Consider the following 24,832-nt stretch of genomic DNA (forward strand, 5'->3'; position numbering starts at 1 on the left):
ACTTCGTTATTTTTATTTACACCATCCAAAGCTCTGGGCACTTTGAACACAAAGTTAAAATGAACAAGTTAAAATAAAAGCCAGTCACCTGTGCTTGGTGACAAAACCAGGTAATCAAAATGGTAGATAACTCTACCAGAAAGCACCAACTCTTCTCATGCATTTTTCTCCACCAGTGCGCTAGAAAACAGACTGAATTCCCAGAGTGTGCTAAAGTAGGAAAGGTTAAAAAAATAAAAAAATAAAATAAAATAAAAATAAAAAGAGTAATAAACTCTCACAAGTTTTTTTTTAGCCTTAGAAAAACAGTCTTTATACATGTAAATTAATTGCCTATCTTTGCTGTGCCATCAGCAGAGGAGGGGAAGCCTTCAGGGAAGTCCTACACACTAAGTTTAGCATACCCTACACTAATGCAGACAGGGCCTCCCTCTGGAGGCCTCTGCAAGCACCTACCTCTGTCCTACAACTAAAGGAAATTCTGGCATTTTTCTTTCTGAGCAGGGCTTCTTTAGATATTGAAAACATAGGGGCAAGCTCATGCCTACATGCAGTGGACTAGAAGCCGCTCAGTAACAACATGGAGTAAAAAATCCTCTCTGTTGCCAGCATAGGGAAACAGAAATTAACCCCAGGTTGAGCTCTTCAAGGCTTGGTCTTCATTTCCTTATCTGTTCAGGGGGAAATGCTCTATAAAAAAAAAAATCTTTAAGCTTTATTGCTACATAAATCGTTATTGCTGTTAATAAACAGCAAGGCAGCTATGAAACTAAGAGCAAATTTTGGAGGCTTTCCTCATCTCTGGTGTATTATGCTGTCTGACTCAATGTGTAACTGTGCAGTAATGTCAAACTATTACACTAAGATCACTGCGGAGCACTAAAATACACTCTAGTTTTACATTCCCTGTGACCTTTCTGATCTCCTATGATATTTCTTAACAAAAGTTTATAGTCTTTTATAATGTGGAATCACACATTTATCACAAGCAATGGTAGATATGGCTCAATGAAATGCTTAAATGAATGCCAAGAGCCCCTGTTGGGTTGATAGATGTACAAAATATTGAAGTGAAATACAGCAATATGTTTCTGAAAAAGTAGTAAAAAGGAAATAGCGTGTCTCCCAGACCAAACCTTTAAATAGACTGTCACGCACCTGATGTAGGTAAAGGGACTCTTTCCTTCCCTTTCAGTGTGACCTGAATTAAGTCAGCTCCTGTGACTGAAAACAGAGAATTAAAGGGAATTACAGCAAGGCCTTACAAATTAACCAAACTGAACCAACCAAACAAAAATATATAGTAAATGAATTGCTAAATATGATTTTCTGATAACATTTTACATTTCTAACATTCAGATTTTTTAAGAACTATGCAATTTTCTTTCTACTCATTTTTGTCTTTTTTATACTTTGAGAAGGGATTAAACAAATACATTTTAATTTACAGATACGGAGGGTCTCAAGACAACTCATTAGAAACAGCTAAAAGAAAACATTCAACAATCAGAAATTCTAAGCTGGAACATGAATCTCATTTATCCCACTATAAATCCACAGCAGTTCCACTAACACAAGCAATATTACACCATTGAATGCATAATGTATTAACTGGCTCAAACAGCGAATTACAGCTTTTATTTTGTAGTTTGGTTTTGATTTTTTTCCCCCAAATCTGGTATCTAAAAGAGATGCTTTAATTAGTCAGACTTTATAGTCTGAAGACAGGGACCCTGTGTTCTGTGCTGTGAAAAGAGGTCAGAAGCAATTATCACAGTTGTAACCTTTCTGCCAGTTTATTGTCAGCAGGAGAAGGGCCAGGATAATGCAAATCAAACTAAGAGGAGCAGAAGAAAACTGCTTCAGATCCAGCTAAAAGGCTACCTCTTCTTCAGCTCCAGTGGCATATAAAGGCATTTCCTTTCAGTCACCAGACTGGAACAATCGTAGGTTAAAATAGAAACACTCTGCCAAACACATAAATCTCCTGTCCACTGCCCAACGCCTTATGGTGACCCTAAAATACCATTGGAAGATTTTTTGGGGGGTAGAAGAATTGTATAAATAAAACCATTGTCAGAACCTCCTTCAGTTCCAGAACACACCAGGAATTTTCCTACACGTGTATCAACCCACTGATGGGATCTCATGCCATATTGTAATTTACTTATTTTATCTTTAAACAAGTCTCTGTACATTCAAATTGTGAGAACGTCTCTTCCCTACCTCCCTCCTTTTCTCCCAGTGCAACTGAGCAAATTTAAAATAACTGAGGTTCATTAATTTTAAGTGTTCAATAAATTAGTATGAATAATCAAAAAACTTGATTCTTTCTGATAATTACTATTTGATGTCAGTTGAAAGCACTCGATTGAGTTAGCAGCATATGCTCCTATGCCAAATGAGGCTTCCATAATTAAACAGAAACTGATTCCATGAGGTTTTTCTCATGTCTGATTAATTAGTAATCAGGTGCCTCAGCCCTGTTCTTCAGTGACACCTTCTCTCTCGATGGTAGCTGTGGTTTGATCTATATTCACTCAAGCCAACCTGCCCCAGATCATCACACAATGCTCGAACTGAACAACATCATGCCCTTGGGTGGCCATAAGGTGAACCTCTGAGAGGAAAAAATGACATGAAGATGCTAATTTAAAGTCTTTAGCATATTGTTCATCTAGCTTTTAGACAATACTCATCTATAGGTACTTACCTCCCCCAAAATTAACCCTTGCGAAGGGCATACTTCTCACTGAACATTAAATGATGACAAGCTAGTCAGCCTGAACTCTCACAGTACCACTGGAGGTATCTCAAAAGAGCTATGCATCCATCTTTTTGTACACATCAAGGATGAGATATGCTGTAGTGAGATACCTTTCTCTCCTCTCTCTATAAAGGAGGGAAGGGTAAGCTTAGACAACTACTGTTAGATACCTGAATCAGGTGAAGTTAATCCCTCTGGCATAGATCTTCCTCTAGGCTACCCCAACTAGCAAAAGAGAGAAAGCAGCACCTTCAGACCAGCAGTCTGGGACCATGAGGTTCCTCACAAATAACAATAACCCACCTTGGAAAGCCAGTTTTGATCTTTTGTTTTCTATTTATGGTGGCCTTCTTTATCTTGTCAATTGTAGCAGGGCAAATTTGGAATCAAAGGTGTTACATCAATACACAGTAGTGTTAGGAAAAGTGAGAAAACCAAGCCCTGACATTACCCTTTTATCAATAAACAGGTTTTGTCATTTTTTATTTTTTCCCCTTAATTTTGAAGGCACTAAAGTGCAATCATCTAATTAAGGATGTATGTATTGTTGAGAGAAAAGCTGTTCTTCTAATTAAATCCTCAGGGAACATAAAATCTGATCGATTTGCTATATAGATCTCATAAAGGGGTTCAGTCCCCTTACACAGTGAAGAAAGGAACTGTTAAGAGGTGCAGCCATGTTCTGAGTCAGATGCAGAACAAAAGACTCTCATATTTGAAGTGTCATCCAACCACACAGTGTGACAATTCAAACCATTATAAGCCATCGATACCCTATGCAGGAATGTGGGGCTGAATTCTCTACAGCCCTGACGCTTGCACAATTATTAATGTCAACTGAGTATAAAGTGCAACGGGTGTGAATCAGTAACATTTTGTTGCTTTTTCCCAGAAAAACTCACAAAAATTGATTAAAGAAGGAAAGATAGAGGCCTGGAGAATAATCAAGACCACAGTGACATAGTCCTTCTGTTTGTTTTGTTTTGCTGTTGAGTATGTTATTATTGTTTCTGTACAGGACAGGAAGAGATATAGGCAGTACAGACGAAGGACATCATTAGTAAACATTGAATTAAGGTGACTCTTCACAAAATTTAGTTATAAGGCTCCAGGGTTTAGTTGTATAAAACCTTTATAAGGCTCATCAATTTTCTGTCTTATTACAGCTCTTCCTGGATGCTTGGGCTGTGAATCATAAATATAGGCCTTCTTGACTATACTCCCAGTAACTTTCTTCTGGTTTAGGGCTCCTTGAGTGAACATGAAGGAGGAGCAACCTAGTCTTTTATCAGCTTTGCAGTGACAGGGAATTTTGCCTGTGGATATTAGGAAGGGCTGAAACCAGGATAAATGGCTCCAATAGCCTGACTTACAAATAACAAGCAACTCTATGCTATTTAACATCAATTGGGCTAACATACATCACAGGCGAATCAAAACTTTTAGACACTACAATCAACAACACGGTGAGACACACCTCTAGAAACTGGAGAAGCTGGGATAGGATATTTTGCCACCATCTGCCAGGGACTGTTAGAGCAGAAACCCAGAAATATGGTATCCTGGGGACACTGCAGTGAGGAGAAGTGATGTAAAAATATATCTGGGCTAGTGGAGACTGATTCCTCCTTACAGCAGATTAGCATTTGCAGTGATGGAGATGAAGGCAAGAGCTTCCTCCTGAAGATATCACACAGTCAAAAGACCATCTCTGAAACAATTATAAGGCATTTCTTTATTTCTACAACTGACCTGTAGAAACTACTGATGTGGGGTGAATTTTATCAAGCTGGAAGAACAGAGTCATGCCTGTACAACCAGACCCCCAATAAATTAATTTTCAGGTCTTTCACCTAGGATTCCCCTTTTTCCCTGAGCAATAAGGCTGAAGAAAAATTATTTATTTATTTTCTGTATTTTAATACTAGAAACAACCATTCTTAAGAGCCTGTTTTTCTCCTATACAAAGCAGATACAACAACCCGTGGAGTAAAATGGAAATTAGATCATTCTTTAGGAATTCAGAAAGACAATAAGCATAATCAAATTATTTTTTTAACAACTACAGAAACTCCAAACCTGCTTCTGACACAGCAGTAATAGGAGGCTGGGCCTCAGGCCTTCTTAACAACTCACACATGAGCAGCCTGAGCAAAGTCAGCAGGATGACCTGTCTCCACAAAAGCTGTGTCTATTGAAAAATGTATTTGGGGTAAATAAAAAGTTTGATAATCCTTTCAGTGATGTTTGCAATAACGTTTGTGACAAGCCGTTCAATTTTAGAAAAAAAAAAAAAAAAAAGCCAAGAGGGATGTGGAGATGAAGCAAGCCAACACTTTGTTTTATTCCAAAAGAAAATGGTTTAAACATTTCAAAAGTGAACAAAAAGGAAACAACATCTCTCTGGTTTTTAGCCAATTCTAGTATTGCCCAGAGACCTTAACCAAGGAGCAGTACCATGCTGTGGTACCATATGCTCGTATTTGTAACAGACTTAAAAAGCTCATAATGTTATTATTGTAATTTACACAGGACATTTCTCCTAAAAATATCCCAGATGTCCCAGTGTGACGTTTCTTTCCACCTCTGTTGTTACAATAAGGGTGTTTTGTTTTGATACAGCATGGCCACATCATGTGAAGGCCACCCTCCTGTAACATGGTTGAGCCACAATGGATCGGTATTTACGAAGCCACACACTGGAGCCCATCAGTGACCTTTGAGGAGTACCTCTTTTATGATATGGGGCGCCCCAGAGACAAACAGGGTGATGCTACAAAGACTGAGCAATGTCAGAGCAAAGCTACTGATGTAGAAATCACTGAAGCCCTTGGATTCCGTTGGCACAAGATGGCCCTGGCATCCTCACTTTCCCTTCACCCTACATCAGTGGTGAACATGGCTCTTACTCCTTGAATGCCAATCCCTTTGCATGGTCTGAAAAGATTATTTTCAAAAGGAATCATGGGTTGGTTAACAGGGGTGATGTATGTAGGGAGCAGCAAGCACTTTTGTTAAAGGATCTCTGCATAGGTGCCCCACATGGCAGAAACACTCTCCGTTACAATTATTTCTCCCCATTCAGCTTCCCTTTCATTGTGCCACGCCAAGGTCTCATTTACAAAAGTGTGAGCATGCAACGCATCAGGGCAACTTAACTCCTTTAATCCCCTCCATACGGTACATTTTCTTGCCTTTTGTGTCAGACAGACATTTTTTTTCTTCCCCAAAGAGAAACACTTGCATGTCGCTGGGCAATTTTGGACGGGGGGAGAATGCACAGCGCCTGAGCCGGACGCGAGCTGCCGGCCAAGGTGGCTTCGTTCAGCTGCCCGCTTCGTTTGAATAACAATATCTTCTCCACCATCAGGTCTTCCCTCCCCTTCTCCTCCTTTTTTCCCCCTGTGTGAATTCGGGAGCCTGCCCGTGAATGAGCTGGCATCTGATACGTATTTACCGACGTTAATTTTGGATGTAACGCACCCCTGCCACTTCCCCACCGTTTGCCCTAAAAGGCTTTCCAGCGGGCACAAAGGCAGAGGGTCAAAAGTAAGGTGACCCCTGACAGAATGTACAATTATTAGAACGAAGCGGGACACAAGCAGCTGTCGAAACCCCACCGGCACGGCAAAGTGCTTCCAAAAGTCGGCGTATGAATAATACGCCGGAGTTCTCCCCTCCGCCCCGCCAGGGCCGGCGACGTTGTGCGGGAAGAATGATGGCCTTCCCGAGCAGCTGCAATAATTGTGTCCCCATTGTCCCCCGGCCCTCCCCCGGCCACCCCCTACAAGTGCCCATTGTGGGCGCGGGGTCGGGTGATTATATGCTTGGGCTGATGCCGTTTGCGCCCAGCTGCCTGGCTGCTGACACACGAGCACCAAGAGGGGGGACCCGCGTCTGCGAGACGGGCCTCCAACATACCAGACCTTTTACATAAGTCAAACAGGAACAAATGACTCTTTATCGGCCCCTTCTCCCTTTGAAGTGGCGGCTGCTTATGGGTCCTTACAGCTTTTCCTCCTTAGCCCGAGCAAACATCCTCCTTTTGATATGCTACATGCTCATTATCTCTGCCCCATTTAATGATTTTTGATTGAAGGGTGGCAGCGCGGTTGCCAAGAGGGTAGCTAAAGAGGCTCCACACAGGCAGGACTACAAGAAAGGCTTTCCTTGTGCAGCAGCCTAAATTTGGAGTTTCTTAACAGTGTGTTCTTGTTCTTAGCAGCAGATAAGGGCTGAGCGTGAAATTCTTAATTAAGCAGTAAATAGAGAGTGGGGTGTCAGCAGATGCAGCCTGTAGCCATGGAGACCAAGTCACATGAAGGAGGGAGCTGAGACTAAACGCCGGCCCCAGGCTCAGGCATGACTGACAGCTGAAGAATCCGACAAAGCTTGTAAACGGGATTAATTAGTGGGCTAATTATTTCATATAGTTAAATGTAACTAAAAAATAAAAACAGCTTGCAGAGTTAGGCGGCAAAGCGTTCTGAAAGCCAGGCCTTCAAGCGTTGTCCTCTCTGGGTTGGTGCTTGGACTTGTAGGGCTTTAAGGCCAGAAGGGACTATTGTGGCAGCCGTCCCCAACCTCCTATGGAGCATGAATCCTGCCCCATGAGGATTCTAATAGCTTCTCACAGAGCTGGAGCATATTTCTCTGAAAAGAAGCCCAACTATCATCTAAGGACCTTGAGTGATGGAAAGTCCACCACATGCCACGAGTCTGCTCTGATGGCTAATTATCCTCACCCTCTCAGCCTGCACAGAGATTAGGAGAGAAATTAAACGGCACACCAGGGCTACGAATCTGTTCGCTTTATTCCAGGCTTTTACCCTACCAACAGTGTTAGATATTAGGTACTCAACACTGAATTATTGATCTCACTGCTATAAAAGTCCTGGCTGAAAATGTTCATAGCATGAATTATACATGTTAGGTGTTTTCATAAATTTTCCCTCGTGTATTCTGGGTGATTGTTTCTCTCTATATTAAAATGAGAAACAACATCGAGCTCTTCGTATAATAAAAATCAGAATGAAAGGAAGGCAAATGAGGAACAAGAATGTATCTATGATGCAAGAGTGATATATGCTGGCCTGATCACCTTTTCCCGGTCTTCCCAAGGCCATCATCTACTCTATTTTCAACAGAAAAAAAAGACCAAGAAATGGCATCTTCTGAGCTTTCCCATGCTGCTCTATTTATGAAACTGCAACTCAGGATATGCAAACTGGAAAAAGGTTGACTTTCATATTTGCAAGAACAAATTTGCACTGTGAGAAAACTGAAGTAATTTTTAAAAAGCAATATTTTTTTCCAGTGGATACCTAACATGATCTCTACTCAACAGCTATATCTGCTCTAGCAGACTAAACTAGGCAGAGCTATGGGACTAAGAACTGGCTCCCAATAATCTGCATGGCAATATTGCTGGCCAACTTTCTGGCACGTCTTTGGCCCAGACTAGTGCACTCTCCCAGATGGTGACCATTATGGTTTGGGAGTTAGCACAGGACAGGGATCTTTCCTAATTTGAAGCCTGGGTGCATCCAGCCTGTTTTGAGAGAGAAAATGTTAAGCTGTATGGACACAAGCTGTGCAATACGAGTTGGCCTCAGGACCAGAGATAGATGTGGCAAGTATGACCCCTCAAACTGAGGTTAAGGGATAGGCTTCCTCATTTCTCCTCAATTTTTATTTCTGTCAGACTGTTTTGTGGATTACCTGCCTTCATTCCAGCCATGTTTTCCTCTCCTCTCTCCCAGTCATTGTTCCAGTTGCTTGTTCCTAAGCAGATCCTATATGAAAAACCCATTTGCCTGCCATCTCCACAGTGTAAGTCAAAAGCAATTCACTAAAATGAATGGATTACATCAGTGACAAAACTCCCTGTTTCTGTGAAAATTAGCATCTTGATGCTTTAGTTTCCCTGTATGATGAACACAAAGGATAAACTATGCCTCTCTAAGGCACTGAAGTGCCTTTGTTATTCTAGATTCTACTATTATTCATGACAGCAACAATCATTACCTTGCCTTTTACATACAGAACTTAGACCCTTAGAAAAGAATTCGCTTGAGAAGGGGAATTATGGGAACTGACCACATCTTAAAAGAATAAATAAAATTTGAACGTATTGACAATCCCAATAAACAACATTAAATACCCAAATTTCTTAAAGAAGAGACCACCATACTTCATGATCCAGTGTACAAAGCCACCACTCTCAGATGTGAAGGTTTATGATGCTTTTGAAAGTTTACAGTCACAGGAAAAATCCTTGTTCAGTAATCCTATTGCTTTCAGTGGGCTTATCCTAGATAGATTGCACATGGTTTATTAATGATACATGTGATATGGGACCAGCTGACACCAGAGATCATTAGTGGAATTTAATGCCTTTTCCTCTCCAAAACACCAATTCAAATTCAACTGATGTCATCTCACCCACTATTTATGATACATTCCTGTTCTTGATAGATTAGGCATCAGATAGATCGGATAGATACTGACCTGATGTGCATGCATTTACCTATTTGATTGGTCTTATTGGAGAACTGCATGCTTATTGAAAGGCCATTTAAAGACTTTCTTGTGTCTAGGGCTTTTTAATGCCTGGGGGCTTTAATTGAAAAGACATCAGACATTATAACCCTCATATTGCACTTACCCAAGTAGGTTAGTTTCCTCAGTCTGCTGTCGAGATACCAGTCACAGTTCCCATGATGACCATAGGAAGGCAGTGATTGGAGTGGCTGTCCAGTCCTATTTCCACAGGACACTATAACCTCAGAATGGGCAGGAAGATCCTTGTGCTCCACCAGCAAGTAATTCCCAGTTGTGAAGTTGCTAAATGTCACTGAATACTAGAGAAGGGGGAACCAAAATAAACACATCTGTCTCTGTGATTAGAGCTCCACAGAGCGCAGTATAATAGAGGATGATGTTCCACACGTGCAACATATTCTTTTGCAAAATGTGTACTGAAAACATGGAAGAGAGTGGGGAAAATTAAGTAGGAGGTGATGGTGAATGTAGATAAAATTCCCTTGTCACCTTAAAAGATACAGAAGAACTATGTCTTCTGAAAACCATCCTTTGATATGTCTCAAGATAATACGAATTTTGTAGGTTTCTTAGCACCACATTGAACATTCATCTACTATGTCCAAAATCTTATTCCTACTCCAAGTTACTTCTGAGAGCTTCAAGTCTAGGTTGTCATATCTAAACCCTGCCTGTAAATACAGAGAGATTTTTTGAGTGCACTTAATGCTTCTTTTTCCTCTCTCTGCCCACCCAGAAAGATGAAAGCATGACTATCTCTTCCAAATATAATTTAGAAATTATAAAAAATGTCTGTGTTACCTGGAGCTGTTTGCTGACCAAAGGGTTGTCAAATGTCAGCATGTAAGTCTCTTTATCCAAAAGAAGAACCATCCAGCCATATGGGTTTGATAAAGTATCAGGGACATAATTGACTGTGGTTGTCTTATTCCTACTGTCAGTCACGGTTAAATTATAGGGAATGTCTGGAGCCTCTTTTCTGGAGAAAAAAAAAAAAAAATTACACAACTATGTCATTTTGCAACCTTTACAGTTCTATTTTTATTTGAATTACAGTAGTATGTGTTGTCTCTCTCTCAGAACGTGACTTCATTTGTATAGTTCTTTACAAACACAGTAAGAAACGATCTCTGCCTGAAGAGCCATAAAAAGAGAGAGAGAAAGAGAGACAAAGGGTGGAAGATAAAAGGCACAGAGCAGCAAGGTTTGTGCCAAAGCAGAGCAATGGCAATAGCCAGGGTACCAGCTCCTGTACTGCCGGGATATTTTCCCATCCACCAGGCTCATGATCCTCAGGCTCAACTTTCTGGATCTTCATCTTCATACAATGGTTTAATAGAGTTTCCTGGTTAGTCCTACTTAAGCAGTCAGAAGTTTTATTAAGGCTGAAGGTGAGAAAATCCTGTATAATTAAAAATGCTGCACTTTGCCTGGCTCAGCATGCAGTACAAAGCTGGGGCTGCTGCAGACTGATGAAAGACTTCACAAAGTGGGTGAACATTTAGTACAGCGTGTCTGCTGAGCATCCAAATGAGAACTCAACCCCCTTTTCCACTAGCACTTTCCTCTCCTAATTCCTATCCAATCTACTCAGAGGAAAAACTTCCTGAAAATATCACCAATAGCAATGATATTCTGAATGGCTAAAAACCCTTTAAAATTAAGACAGCTGGGGGCCTTTCTCTACTAAAAATAGCAAATAATGCAGTGAGGCTAGAATAGATATAACTACTTGCCTTGAGTATGGCCAAAAATTTACACTGCTACCTCTCCAGGGGCAGACTCCATCTTTTTCCTGCACATACACTTTTTTCAAATTATGTTAAACTGACCTTGATTTTTGAGCTTCTAGCCAGATTAACTTCTTACTAGTACTATTGTGAGTTTCCTTAAGATACAAGGCTGCGTAATGTAATGTGTAAAAATACAGAATACTCTGCTTTGAGGAATTCATTTGTTGAAGGCAACAAACTGTGTGAAGGAAAGGATGAAGATGAAAGGCCACTAACCTTTCTGATGTTCAGATATTGAACATCGTCTCTTCATGTCTGATCATAAGCTGCTTCAAAACAAAGATTTTAATTCTGGTCCTCAGCATCTTGCATACCTGCAATAGCTCTTGAAATGGATACAAACTATGGTTTAAACTATGTTCTGGTTAGCTACACCGTGCTACTGCTCCACATCTGGAACTTGACCGAGAAGGTCTTTGAGCAGCCTCCAAAGACACCATAGAAGGCCTTACTGACTTATAAAGCAACACAGATGGATTTATTTTGTAACTGAATCATGCCATTCACATTAAATATCAACAGAGAAAAAGTAGCTTATATCTTCAAGACTGAAGGTGCTAAAATACTGTTTCACTCAAATTGGTACACGACACCCAGGTCCAGGATATATGAAAGACATAGGAAGAGTGAAGTCGCAGCTGCTGGAATTTACTTTTTTTAATTTTAAGCATTGAACTACAGTCATACCTGCTCCCTCTAGAGGCAACGAGAAGCATCAAGCTCCTCCAGAGGATGTAAGATGTGGGCTAAAATGTTCTCTGCAGTAGCTTTTTCTCCATGACCTGAATGAATTTGTGCAACAAGATTTCCACATGAGGAATCACATTCTGATACCAAAAGTGAGGAAGAATAAATCCTAGCCTAAGAACCTCGGCCCTGTCTCCTTACTGTGCATACATGCACAGACTGCCTAAGCTTGTCTGAAAATTTGATGCATCTCATTGTGGCACCCTTCTCAGTAGAAACTGGCAGAGATTATTCCATATCCTGAGCATAATCCCAGTTGGCTTGCAAAGGGATTGATGTGAGGCTGGCTAAACCACTACAAATACAGGAGGAACTCTGATGGCAGCATCCATAATTCCTGTTGAAGACTTCCCATTCTAGAAAGAGTTTTACCCCATCATCACCAGCATCTCCCATCCCATGCACCCACAGTACTACAGGTGCTTGTAAGAAAATTGTGGTTTCAGCTGCAGAACCACAACTTGCAAGTTTTTTCCTACTTCTTGCATTTCTACATATTATGCGTGGGGAATTGATAGGGATACATGTCCTAGGACTGCATATCATTCCCAGCAGAGGAGAAGCCTTGCTGGCTTGCCACAGTACCCTGGGGCCATGATTCTGCCATAAAGATGAATGCAGCAGATTTATGCATGAATCAAGTGCTGCTGCAGGATCAAGGCAAGTTGATGATTTCACCTTTAGTCCACTTAGTCAGTTTTGGCATTTGAGCTGACACTGAGCTAAAAATAAAAAGTCTTTTTATTGTATCTGAAACAGTATTTCTAACTGTCAGAATATTAGCCCACAACTAGATATCCTGGAATCATAGAATCATCCAGGATGGAAAAGACCTCTAAGATCACCTAGTCCAACCTTTAACCTAGTAATGAAGTTAATTAAACCATGCTACTAAGTTCGAAATCTACACGTTTCTTGAAGACCTCCAGGGATGGTGACCCAATCACTTCCTTGGGCAGCCTGTTCCAATGTCACACAACCCTTCCAGTAACGAATTTTCTCCTAATATCCTAAACCTACCTGGCGCAACTTGAGGTCATTTCCCCTTGTCTTATCACTCAGTGCTTGGGAGAAGAGCCCCTCTTAGCATATTACTCTGTGCTTTAGACTGGATACAACCCTCTTACTCAAGACAGACAATGCTAAAGCTCATCATCTTGCAGTCATTACATGACTTTTGGTACATGTAATTTTCGTCTCAGCTCCCCCTTGCTGCTGCAGAGACAATAGAAAACTACTGAAGCAGTTGTCTTGGAGGAGGGTTGCTTGCAGATTTTTTTTTTCTCTTTTAAAATCAGTTTGTTTTTTGTTTGTTTGTTTGTTTGTTTTTTCTATTCTGTTGCCTATCACTTTGGCAAAGGGCTTTCTGACTACCCAGAAACATTCAGCTGAGAAACAGCAGTGGGAAACATGGGAAATGTGAATCAGCAAAGAATCACTCAACCAGAAGATATTGGCAGACCAATGAAACTGACTGGAAGGAGTTTATAAGGCTTAAACAGCTTTCGTACTACTAATAAACCTCCTCTTATAGGCATTAACTGGACCAGGATATTAGGCTGCTAATTAAGCAAGTAAATGACAAGCACATTATCACCACAGTTATCAGCACCTGCACAGGTATTCAAGAAAACATTTTTAGCAGCAGTGGCATACCAAATATAGTGTGGTGCAGCATTAAACTCTCCTGCACATCAGAAATTGCCTGATTGAGTTACAAAGGTGTACAATGCCACAGTAAGTGACGGAGACTCTGACGCATCCTCTGTGCAGTATAGATCCTCACTTTTTTGCTCTTTACTCCTTTTGTTCTTCATTGCTGGAGAAGTCTGATGAGACTGCTTTGACCACTCATCTCAGGGATTTCTTCACAGTACTTCCAAGAAACTATAAAGACAGAGGAGAAAGCCAGGAAGGGACAATCCTGCTGGGATACAGGGAGGGATACAAGTCTACTGATTTGTCTGTAAGAAATTTAGGCTGCAATGCCACACTTGCCTGGTAGACTCCCTGACTAGTGAATGCAATGTGAATCCGAGATAGTTGGACATGACCTTGATGTGAAGTTATAAAGTCACCTCAAATAGCTATCCTAAACTACATAGCTAACTTCTAGATGGGTACAGTTAAATTAAATAAATCTTTCCGGTATTCCAGGAGACTTCATTGCAGAATTTTCCTTTGGGAAAAAAAAAAAAAAAAAAAAAAAAAAAAAGTGCCATAAAGCTTTGCACGGCTTATAGTAAGATAGTCTAGGTTCCCTGACCTTCATTTGGAACTTTGTTCATGACCTAGGAAGGAAAGGGAGCCAAAGAGAAAGACTGCCTGGCATCTTATAGCCTGAAGCCTCTGGGGTTTCCTTCCCCTGGAATGTTGCATCCTTGCTTTTTCACACATCTTGCACCCACAAACACATGCCCCGCTCCTGACATAGTGCACCATGCCAAAAAAAAAAAAAAAAAAAAAAAAAAGGAGCACCCAATAATCTCTGCAACTATGCACAGAAAACTTGTACAAGAAAACACTGAGCCTGGTACTGCATTCTCCTTACAAGGATGTCAGCGGGCTTGATTTTTTCACCTATATGCCAAACAGTCACCAAAATGGAAGCATTCTACTAATGGAATTACCAGCCACAATTAGCACCATTTCCATTTGCCCTAAATAGCCAGCGATTTCACTGTGCCCTAAATAGCCACCAATCTACCTCTCCTTAATGTTAATGAAGCAGAGTAGCACTCGCACACACGAGTATTTCTAATTCAGAGGATCTGAGGGAGCCTGCACGCATCATTAACATGGAGAGCTTCATTATCAGAGGAAAGAGCCTTCCCCTGAACTTCCCCTGGCTTTATTTGAAAGAAACTAGGAGGCAATGGTCTTAATGCAAAATTAACCCTCACTTTAAACTGCTGGAAGCCTTTACAAACTGTAAGGGGAAAAAAAGGATGACTCATTGGAAAGGCTGTATTTTTATATTGAAGCAGGTTTCAATTAAGGAGCAATTTGCTCTAGAAATATGGCAGGATTGCTAGATAGGACTTTACAGTCTGAGTAACAATTTACCAATTGTAATCATATAAACTGTTATGTAATTTAGCTCAAGTGCATTGTGCAGAACTGTTCAACATAGATGGCCCACAAAGGATTTGTTAAACCAATCAACAACATCAAGCAGAACAAATATTAACTCTCCTGTTTATGTTTACCATTAGCTTACTTATCCTAAGGGTCCATATCTGTGTGTATGAAGGCAGACGCTGTGTTTAGTTCTAAATGCTTTCTGTTTGATACATTTGTGTAATAATCCATTATGATTATCCCTCTCCTAAAACAGGAAACAATATAGCATCTAACTTCAAATGGGACACCAAATGTTTATATCAACAGTACAATTTATTGTTGGCCAAATGGAGGCTAATTCCAAATTATAGCCATACCAAACACTTTACAGGTTTGATGCTAGTCCCAAGAATGGTTCATTTTACTTGAATTGCCAAGAGTCGGAATTTTCAGCTGCTTTCAGTAAATGCGTGCATCTTTGTTGAGAAAGCATTTGATTCAAATCATCCTTGTATTAGGAATCCTTCCCATCAAGCTTTTGCAAGCAGTTTTTTTGGAAAGTAACTAGATCGTTGTTCTTGAGCAGCCTCTATGGAATAGGCTTTCTGAATTTGAAGTAAAGAAGAATTGAGATTATCTCCCAGGAGCAGAGAGTCTTGTGAGCAACAAGCTAAGAGGGCTCCTTTTAAGACAACTTTTGAGTTGGCTGCTCTGGCTTCTATGTAACTCATCCTTGTTCTTAAATCAGTTCCCCAGCTTCTACAGTTTACAGGCTGGTATTTTAAGGAAAACTAAAATCAGGTGCAAATTCTGAGCTGCAATGTGGCTGGTAAGCAAGCAGTTCAAACATATTTGCACCGTAAGCATAGCAAAGACCTGTAGATGACAACTTTGTCACCCTGCTTGATGTGGGCATCAGGTAAGGGCTCTGAAGCATCCAAGATGGATTTGAAAATTTGGATGCACATACTTTGGTCATGTTTTTAGTGAACCTCTGTTGCCCATTCAGTCCTCTACAAATTACTAATATCTTATAGCTAGTAGTTCTTTGGTTATGATAGAGTGTTCCTGCCAGCAGACATAGCCTGGACCTATCTGTCCCGTAAGAACATCCCAACAGCTTGACAACATTTTCCTTGCAAGCAAAGAAAGTGTAGGGCTATCAGATGCCTCCTCAATGCTAAATACTCCCCCTGTACTCAGAAACATCCCAGCCAATAGTCAAGCTGAGGGCTAGGCTTAGGGACATGTTTTGTCTTTTTTACTCACAAGCAGGATCTGTCTTTCTTTCCACTACCCTAGACTGCAGGATAAATGGAAGTCGATCCTTTACTGGGTACCAAATTTCTCTCAGCTGCTTTGGTGGGATGACACAGAGAAAATTTTGAAGCTTAGCTGATGTGTTGGTTGACTGAACACTCAAAAGCCAACTATTAAATATTTGCTTATTTTGTTTATCCACCTTATGTCACAGGAGCCTTGAAAAAGGCTGGGTTATGAGGCCAAGTGAGCACACATGCTGCCCCATGTGTGAATCCAGTCATCTACACAGGGAGGATACATGACCAGAGAGCAGCTAAGCATGTACACATTGAGTAAAAAAAAAAACGGTGACAGTCAGGGTGTTTCACAGCAGGCGGGTGTTCATCTGAAGGCACCACAGTAAGTAAATATCAAAGGAAAAGCAAAACTAGAGTAACCATTTGAACTCTCTTCAAGACTCAAAGACATGGAGGTAGGGGGTATGCTATTCTTTTCACTCTAAGCCATCAGCAGCGCCTGGGTTTGCAGCAACTGAATGCATGCACTACAGGAGAGGATATTAGACCAGATTTAAGAATTAAGGCTATAAAGAAGAAGTTAATCTTTTCCTCTGCAGCAGACTAAGAAGAGGGAAGCAATAAAGGGCTCGAACTACAAGACTGGTGCTGAGCAAGTCCCAGGTTTACCCAGCAAGAGGGGGAAAGCAACTGAAAAGGGAACAAGAGGTGAACTTCCTTCTGGTGCGTGCAGTTGCAAAGTGTTTGGAGTCCCCGTTGCCGCAAGGTGCTGCCTGGCTGCCGATTATTCTAATGCACTCCTCTTGTAAAAATTATGCATAATGTGAAGAAACTTTTAAAGTCACTTAATCATGTTATGACAATTTTTTAATGAAAATTTGTTTTAATATTAATAGAGACTCATATTTTCACTCTAATATGGGTAGCAGTGGCATTTGGAGCAGCCGTATCTAGCCTGCAGCCATGCTGTGCTGTGCCATGGCATAAGCTGTTCTTCAGACTACTCAATAACTTTCCCACATATAAATTTATAAAGACTTTTATAAGCTTCAATTACATTTTTAAAAGACATAAAAACCCTCTTTAAAGGTTGTTTAAGTGACACATTAGTTTAACTTTCAACTGGACTTCGTGGAGAAGGCTTTTGTTACAGCAATGCAGCCTTGGAAATGGATCCCAGTTACCCTGGCAGTTGTTGGGTGAAGAAATTCTGGACAGAGAGTCACTAAATGCTTAATGTTCTCGTCTTCTACAACAATCACAAAAAGGGTTCCAAGGGTTTTTCTCCAACAACAAAAATATATATATCATTTTTCTAAACACATTTTGGGGAAGAAAAAAAAAATTGTGCCAATACGTTATTGTACTCTGGTAAATTAAAGAGCACAAACATAAAGAGTTGGGCTCTAGCTTTCAGTTGTCCACATTTTACTCTTAACTTATTAATATGGTACTGGTCATGCTTTCGGCTTGCATCAACCAGTCCTATCCCAGACAAATCCCAAGCAGAGGAACATTCCCAAAAGGTAGCGCTGATGCAACTTGCCTGATCTTTTGGAGAGAAAGAAGGTTAATAACTTGGCTGTTGCCAAGCCTTGCCAGTTGTCCTCAGAGTCAGGGAATGAACCTGAGGTTGCTGGGTTAGAGGTAACCACGGTGTACCAAGCTGTCTCCCTCCTATGCAAGCAAATCACAGAATGTTTTAGCCTGGAGTGGACCACTAGAGGTCATCTGGTTCAAACCCCTGCTCAAGCAAGGTCACCAAATACTGGTTGCTTGTTTTCTGCCCTCCCTCCTTGCCATAACAGGACTCCTCTCTCAAAATCCATTAACTGCCTTTAAGATTTTTGGATCTGGAGTCCAGTCTTTGGGGGATGCGAAAAAAAAAAAAAACACCGTGCCAAGCACCTCACACTATTCATTCAGGAGCACAGAGACTGCATTACCCTAGAGCAAGAGAGCTACTGAGCACAAGAGATGAAATGGTTTTATTGTTATTGCCAGAAATCTTCTCCTTGTACAGTATGACTTCATATCAAAGTGAGGATGCTCTTGTGCTAACACTTCAGTCTGATGATCAGAAAATGTGGCTTCAGTGTTTAAAGCTTGGACTTGAGGCTTGCATATCATTTTTCACCCCTGGTTTTGATTGTCCCCCATCCTCCCGACAGCAGGGACTTAGCACAAATTGTAAGTACAATGAGGAACTAGCAAGTTGCAGATTTGACAGGTCATGTACTCCAGAGCTGGTAGAGCACCACTGAAGGGTTTTATTTCCACAGCAATTCTTTGCTTATCAGAAACTGAAGAAACCCAAGCATCAGTACCTAAACAATACTTTAATCTTTTTACTGATGTTAGATGAATCCAAGAGACTGTATTGCTAGGAAATTCTTCCTGTCACCCAGCCTATCTTTCTTATTCTGTCTGCTCAACCTCTGCCAATTGCTCCTAGTCATGTTTTGTTGTATTAATCCCAAACTATTCATTTTTTATTGTGAACACTCTTCAAATACATCTGGACAAAATTCACCGTTTCCTTTTCTTCCCCACCCCCTCATCCTCATGTCATGCTGTGGATATTTTATTAATTGACTTGCATCCTTCATCCCCTCCAGCTCCTTTTGCTTCCCACCCTGTTTCTCCACCAGGTCCATTCTGGAGAGTTGTCTCTGTGACCGAAGCCTCCTGGACTCACTGCTTTGAACACCAGCTGTTGCCTGCTCTGCTTGGCTGCCTGCTGACAGTCTTTCAACTTAACATGACAGTGATTTGGCTGGTAGGAGCTACTCACGAGAGAGGATCTGGAAGCAGCACAGAGAAGATGTTTTCAGTCTCTCAGGTTACTCTTGTGAGTACATAGTCCTCAAGAGGGCAGGCTAACAGCTGGCTACTGGGGCTGCCAAGTATCTTTGACACAAATTGACTTCCAGCTCATGTAGGTGAATAAGAAAGGAAAGGAAGGGGACTTGCTGGAAATAAGAGATTGATATAAATCATATCAAGGGGATTGGGCACTTCAGTCACTTATATGATCATATCATATCATGGTGGTAGGGGGACGGTTGGACTAGATGATCTTGGAGATCTTTTCCAACCTTAGTGATTCTATGACTATCTAATTCAGCAATTTACAAGGAAGACAAAGTTTAGACCAGGGTTCAAACCACAATGGTGCAGATGAACTCCTATTTGTACTTGTTCTTCTTACACCCCTTTTGATGCAAGGAGGAATGATGTGTATTGAAGACATTACCTGTCATAAAATATTATTAGATATCATGGCAGTGCCCAAAAGTACTCATATCTATACTAAGTGTGGTGAGAAACTACACCAACCACACACTATTGAGCAAAGATCTCCAGTCCATATAATCAAGGTTAAAAAGTGGCTAGAAAAGGAACTAGATTGCATAAGACCTCATGCTGAAGTGATCAAGAAAGACAACTAGCATAGTAGTATTTTGCCATCTAATCAGTACACGTTGTTAAATCAGAACAATTCCAAACTCTTAATTTAGTGCAGCCTTTTGTTTTCACTAGTTGAAACAAATAAGCACATCCAAAGCCTGCAGGTAGCTGAAAGTCATATAGTTTCCCACTTCAAAGGAACACATGATAATTTTTTTTCCCTATTTGCAAAGGAAAAAAATATTTCTTCTAAAACATGAGTTGTAAGATAGAAATGAATTAATAACAGAGCTTTGACAGAGCACTTCAACATTGCTGCCTGTGTACTACAAACCTGAAACAGCAAAAAATGGCGAATGATTCAAACTCATACTTTGAAAAGAAAGTGAAATGTTGAGTGGAGCACTGGGAAGGGAAGATGAGCATGGAGTGGTACTCAGATTATTAAAATCCTTTTTTCTCCCCTTTTCTTTTTATGCCAGGAGTTCTTCCAATATAACAGAAACAGTGAAAGTACTTGGCTGAGCAGTATTTCTCCACTGGATCCCTTTAACTGCCAGCTGCTTAAAGGCAAGAGCAAATCCAGCTTGGGGAGGCAAGTGAAGCAACAGAAGTGTGCTGGGATGGTACTCAGGAGCCAGTGGGAAAGAGCTGGACTTCAGGACTGGGTTATTACAAAGGTGGGATATAAGATGATACAAGTAGGAGGCTGAACTCTCCAGAACAATTTTTATGTCTCCAGAAAAAGAAAAAAAAAAAAAAAAAAAAGGTTAAAAGTAATATTCTGTTGCAAACTTACAGTAGGCATGGCAGTGCAAAGAGATACCAGCAAAGCAGACATGTAGCTTACATCATAAGGCGTGGTTTTATCCATACAGATCTTCTCCAACAAAACTGTCTCATCCATTCATAGGGTATGTAAGCAGTCAGACACAAACCTGCAGCTACACCTCTATGGGTAAGCTAACTGGTGCTGTGACCTATCCTTCGGCCTTGAGGCCACATGGTATGGCCTAGCCGTACAATATATTCATACAATATAACTCCTGCAGCCTCCAAAAAACACAGACAGATACAAATTGCCCTACTGGAAATGGTCCCTGGGTCAGGTTAAATTATGTGGGAGTGGCATAGCTGTCATGGGCCAAAACTGTGCCAGGGTCCATTATGATCCTTTAATAATAATAATAAAAAAATATATATATATGAAACTGGGAATGGATTCAAAACTAAGTAAAAAAGAGAGACACACTGCATTTACATACATATATATATATATATATATATACACATATACGTATATACATGCAAGAACACTCTCTGTGTATGCCTTATGCCTTATTTCTTATGTCTTATGTCTGCATGTCTTATTTCCCCCAAAACCAGTGTAAAAGGCAGGTAGAGAAAAATCTTGGCATTCAATTTAGGATTAAGGCACCTAAGTGTCTATAGATGTTTATATGTGCTTTGGGTAACTAAATACCCATTACAGTCACTAACATCATAGTAAGTACAGTCAAGAGAAGCCCAAATAGCAATTCAGCTGACTGGCTCCAAAGAGAGGGACCAGAGAAACAGGCATCTGGTGTTTTTTAAAATGTCTCTAGGAATCCAAAATATCAGAGTGAGATGGCAGATCTGATACAGCACCTGTGAGAGAGCCTTGATCTTCTGCCACTAGAGTGACAAAGTGAGTCATTATGATCAATTTTAAATGTCACCAGACACCTTTGCATGGGTAACCAAATCAAGGACCCAGGTTTCCATCAGCCATAGTAGGACACATTGTCAATATCCACGTGGTGACTACACATGCTCTTCAATAAAATATCTAAGTTTTTATGTCTTAACTCAATTTGAATTCACTCATATTGAATTTTTGGCTCACCTGCCAAATCATTCCCGTAATATTTGAGTGCTGAATAAGCTTAGAGCTATATCACAATTTTACTGCAGTTGCTTTCATCTACAAAGTGATTCGTTCATTTATGCTTTGGCTTCCTCCACCATTTAAGACAAAGAAATGTTGCTGTTGTTTTGTTTTTCTCCATTTCAGTCTATAAACAGTAGTATTATCACAAGTGCCCATTGTAATCAAGTGGAAACTGGTATCTTAACTAATTCAGAAGAGCAATTAACTAGTTGTCAAGAAAGCCCTGCCTCCCACAGTAATAAAAGCTTACTTTTGAGTTTCATATCTCCCTTGAACCATTGTTTGATTCCATAATATTGATAGTGAGCCATAATCACAGGTTTGAAACAAGTTGAACACCAAACTGAAACAGGTTTGATGATCTGAACTGACTACATGTACCTCACAGAAAGCGAGGAACAGCACAGAGAACTTGTGGATGTCCCATCCCCAGAGGTGTTCAGATCCAGACTGGATGAGGCCCTAGGCAACCTGAGTGGGTGGCATTCTTGCCCATGGCAGGGGGTAGGAACTGGGTGATCTTTGAGGTCCCTTCCAACCCAAGCCATTCTATGATTTTGTGATAAGAGACATGGCTACAACAGAATGGCAGAAAATTATCTACCAGAAAGTTTTCTTTTAATTAAATACGTCGTGAAGTTATTATATCCTCTGTACAATATGTCTGTTCATTGCATGACAGCTGGGCCCATGAAATAATAAAATGCTTATGGAACTTACAAAGAAATGAAATTAGATGCCAGAAATATTCTGCTGAAGACATGAAAAACTAACCTATTTGTGACCTCCTATCCTTTGGGAACTGTTAGGGAAATCTCTCACAATGAGTATAAAAGGAAACACTCTCAGAGCATGACTTAAAATATAATTAAATTCAAACTTTTTTCTACATTTTATCAACAGTGGAGGTGTTCTCATGATCTATGTCTACTTTATATTTCAGCAGTCAGAAAATCTTGGCAAAGTTCCCAATTCACCCACTAAACCTGACTGTGGCTAAGGCTTGGTCATCAATCTCACTTTGAACATTAATGTGTCAGTGTCCACCTTGAGCTGGATTCTCAGTACTACAAAAGCCCATTTATATCCCTCTGGTAATTTGAAGAGGGACAAAATAGAGATATACCACAATCACCATTCAAAAGTCAACTTAACACTGCCAGAACTGTCTCCAGACAGGATCAAGACTATAGATAGAAAACCGGGGTAACAAAGATAACAAGCTTGCTGAGAACCTCAGAAGAAAATCAGGTTTGGACAGGCCATGTCCAAGTTAGTAAACAAAATAAACCAAAGACTGTCCTCTGGCCTAGAGGCCAAGTTGTATTTATAATTTTTGTAGCTGTCCATACAGCTAAGTTCCCTCATCTAAACTGTGATGACTACATCCAAATTGCCACTTAGGAATGGTCCCGGTGTTGTCACTCAAATTGTGCCTGGGAATTGTCTGGGCAAGAACAAGAAGTCACACCAAAAATGGTGCCAGAGATCATGTGTACAACAGCACGAACTGTTATATGCCAGTGCTCAGGATTTTATCCTGACCTCATTTACGGCCCAGCAAAGAGTCTTGGGATTGAGTTTAGAAACAGCATCTCTCTCAATATAAAACATAGCAAGTGATTTTTTTCAAAAGACAAATGGTTACTTACAAATGAAGAGACATACGGTGAAAAACAAGGTCCCTGCCACAAACGCTGCCACCAGAAGCTTGACTGAAATTGGCACTGGCTGTGCATGAAGCCCCAAGGATGTCTGTAGAAGGGAGGAGACGACTTCCTTCTTGTCCAGTGACAGATCCATCAAGATCTTCAAGGATGGCAGAGTGAGGAAAGGGGAAGGACACTTGGAAAGGTGAGTTGGTGAAGGTCAGATGCTCAGCTCTCACTGTAAACCCACCTGGGGGGAACAAGCAGAAGTTCAGAAACAAAGACAAACCTCTTCAAGGTCTGAAGGCTTCTATGGAGAAAAAGAGATTAGCTTCACTTCACTATCACTTTGGAAGAGTGTTTGCTAAGTCAATGGCAGAGGGGAATTCAGAAAAAAAATAAAGAAATAAAAAAAGTATGTTCTGGCCAGGTCCCACCTGTCCAGCTTCCTGCTGTGACAGGACTTGTTACAGGCTCCTCTGATCCAGGTTCTGCTCTTCCAGTATCTCCTGAGTTTTTCCAAAAACCTCTTCATAAATACCATTGTCAAAAGTTATCATCCCCAAAACAGGAATACTTATAGATATTTTCTGCCCTGTTTATAAGGTAAGGGCTGCTTATCTGTGTGTGCATATGTTCAGCACCTGGCAGGATAAAGCCTTGGCTAATAAGTGTGGCTGGAGTATGTTTTCACTACTGTAACACTGACAGATACAGCAAGGAGGAATATTCATGTGGGCTAAAGCACAGAAAGCTTTTGAACACATTAATAATTTCAGGAGTGTCCAAAAATTATTGCCCCATGTACCTTAACATGTCAGCTTTGGCATGAGTGTTCATGTGTCAAATTTGGTTACTATTTGCCTATCATATTGTCAGTTGTAGCCTCTCTGAGTCAGATTTTACTATTCCTCTTGTCCTTTGATCTCACTCACCTCCTGAAGTCTTTTTCTCTGTTATGTTATTGTAGGGCAGTATAAGTTTATATATAAATATATTTAAGAGGTAATTGCAGTTGGAATGTTCTTCAAAGAGCCTTTGGGTACTTCTTCAAAGCTCAAAAGGATGCTTAGTTTACATATATTATCTTAGGCAAATTCACTGAAGGTTTAGGCTGGCCTGAGGTTGTAGCTTGGTAAAATTGTGTGTGGATGCACCATAGTTATTAGACAAATCATTGCTCTTGAACTGTTACGTCCCAAAATGAAGAAGCAACAAGTCAAAATATTAAAAAAATACTCCAAAGTCCCACTGAGAAAATAAAATCAGTGCAAAAATAAGGCCACCTTTTTCTCAAAGACATGTACAATATGTGGCTCTGACTAAATGCTGAAGAACTTACAACCTGACCATGAGCAGATCAGAAAAGCTGAAGGGTCTTGTTCAGCCCGACAACAATGGCAGCAAAGTGCACACACTAAAAAAAGCTAAGTATTATTGTGAATTGTTGTACATATCACTACAATCCTGGCTCAGGAATTTTCTCACTTCATCTGAGCTGCACAACAAGCACAGTATCTATCTTGCAGCTCCATATCACCCTCCTATGCTCCATCACCCTGCAAACAGGTAAGAGCTGTTATCTTGGCATCCCAGGTGGGAAGATGATGCAAAGAGAATGACAT

General features: G+C 40.5%; 1 protein-coding gene across 1 annotated transcript in view; it reads right to left on the minus strand.

The window, feature by feature from the left end:
- Nucleotides 1-24,832, minus strand: part of PKHD1 (PKHD1 ciliary IPT domain containing fibrocystin/polyductin) — a 255,473-nt gene that overhangs the window by 98,407 nt on the left and 132,234 nt on the right. The window contains exons 48-51 of the mRNA XM_084515709.1: nucleotides 23,211-23,457; nucleotides 10,133-10,310; nucleotides 9,435-9,630; nucleotides 1,159-1,224 (exon numbers count right to left, since the gene is read on the minus strand). Coding sequence (XP_084371835.1) covers nucleotides 1,159-1,224; nucleotides 9,435-9,630; nucleotides 10,133-10,310; nucleotides 23,211-23,457 — 687 coding nt within the window. The remainder of the gene's footprint in view (nucleotides 1-1,158; nucleotides 1,225-9,434; nucleotides 9,631-10,132; nucleotides 10,311-23,210; nucleotides 23,458-24,832) is intronic.

This window comes from Aythya ferina, assembly GCF_964211825.1.
Source record: "Aythya ferina genome assembly, chromosome: 3".
Lineage (NCBI taxonomy): Eukaryota > Metazoa > Chordata > Aves > Anseriformes > Anatidae > Aythya > Aythya ferina.